The 1,488-nt window shown below is 42.5% G+C and overlaps 1 protein-coding gene across 1 annotated transcript; it reads right to left on the reverse strand.

Moving 5' to 3' along the window:
• Positions 1-748: 748 nt before the first annotated feature.
• LOC137630352 (tigger transposable element-derived protein 1-like) lies at positions 749-1,255 on the reverse strand. Its single transcript, XM_068361784.1, has one exon. The coding sequence runs from the start codon at positions 1,253-1,255 to the stop codon at positions 749-751; it is 507 nt and encodes a 168-aa protein (XP_068217885.1).
• Positions 1,256-1,488: the final 233 nt, after the last annotated feature.

The raw sequence follows: 1,488 nt of genomic DNA on the forward strand, positions 1-1,488 counted from the left end.
CTACATCGACCTCCAGACCCATGGACTTGTCAATAGATACAATCTCATCCACGTCAGCTTATTTCAAGCAGAAATAAGTGTGCCTGATCTATGATCTTCAAAAAGTGTACGATATTAAAATGGCACATCCAAAATTTGTGTAAAGTTAAGTTTGTACTCTGTGCGATGTTAAATGATGTTAAAGCATTGCTTAAACAAGATTTTGGTGTAAAGTTTCTTAGAATTAGAGAGGACTTGCTGGTCCATGGACTGAAGGATAGGGGTGGTGTTCGGTGGGAGATACAGCACTTTGATAAACTTGAACTCATCGAGGATATCATCTTCGAGTCCTGGGGGGTGAGAGGGAGCATTATCCATGCAAAGCAAGCACTTCAAAGGCAAATTAATCTCTTGAAGGTACTTCTTGACAGCAAGGCCGAAAACTTGGTTAACCCATTCAACAAAGAATAGCTTAGTAAGCCAAGCCTTAGCATTAATACGCCAGAAAACTTGCAGCAAGTCCTTATTAATTTTATGCACCTTAAATGCTCTAGGGTTTTTGGAATGGTAAACCAATAACGGCTTGATTTTGCAGTGCCCGCTGGCGTTGGCACATAGGGCAAGAGTCAACTGATCCTTCATAGGCTTATGTCCAGGCATTTTCTTCTCTTCAGCGGTGATGTATGTTCTTCTAGGCATTTTTTTCCAAAATTGACTGGCTTCATCACAGTTGCACTACCTAGTCTTCTCCCTTGAAGATCTCTTCGAATTACTCAACAAATTCGTCAGCAGCCTTGATGTCTGAACTTGAAGCCTCCTCATGCCATACAACTGAATGAATCTCGGTCCGTTTCTTGAATTTCTCGAACAAACCGCGAGATGCCTTGAATTCCTCTGTTGTAGGATCGGTTAAACTCTCCCCCGCATCACCCCCAGAGCCCACCGCCTTCAAGTCGCAATAGATAGCGCTGGCCTTCTGACAGATGATCGTTTTAGTGATTGTATCATCAGCAATCTCCTTGTCCTTTATCCATATAAGCAAAAGGCTTTCCAGAGTAGGGGTGCGATGTTTAGAGATAATGGTGATCCCCTTGGATGGTTTGACTGCTTTAATGGCTGCCTTTTGCTTGATGATCGTTGAGATCGTAGACAAGTTCCGGCCATATTGTTTAGCCAGATCACTCACACGCACACCACTCTCAGGTTTTTCTATGATTTCTTGTTTTAATTCTAAGGGAAGCATTACCTTTTTTCCTTTTTCACCGCTAGGACCCATGATTATAAAATAAAGAAGGAAATGGGAAAATGGAGGATATTAAGCACTGTTTATTGGGAACTGAACAAGAGAGAACCACACGATATGCAGGAGAACTGTTAACTGACCGACGTGACGCTAACTGGCATCCCTCCCGACGTGCTGCTGTCTAGCGGAGTCACCAAGAAACTGTGACGCTTCGAGAAACTTCAATGTCATATGTTGGAAATTACATCAGGTATCGAGTCTTATAT

Source organism: Palaemon carinicauda, chromosome 38 (assembly GCF_036898095.1).
Source record: "Palaemon carinicauda isolate YSFRI2023 chromosome 38, ASM3689809v2, whole genome shotgun sequence".
In the NCBI taxonomy this organism is placed as follows: Eukaryota; Metazoa; Arthropoda; class Malacostraca; order Decapoda; family Palaemonidae; genus Palaemon; species Palaemon carinicauda.

Coding starts and splice junctions, on each gene's coding strand:
- LOC137630352 (XM_068361784.1), bottom strand. CDS start 1,255: ATGGGTCCTAGCGGTGAAAAAGGAAAAAAGGTAATGCTTCCCTTAGAA.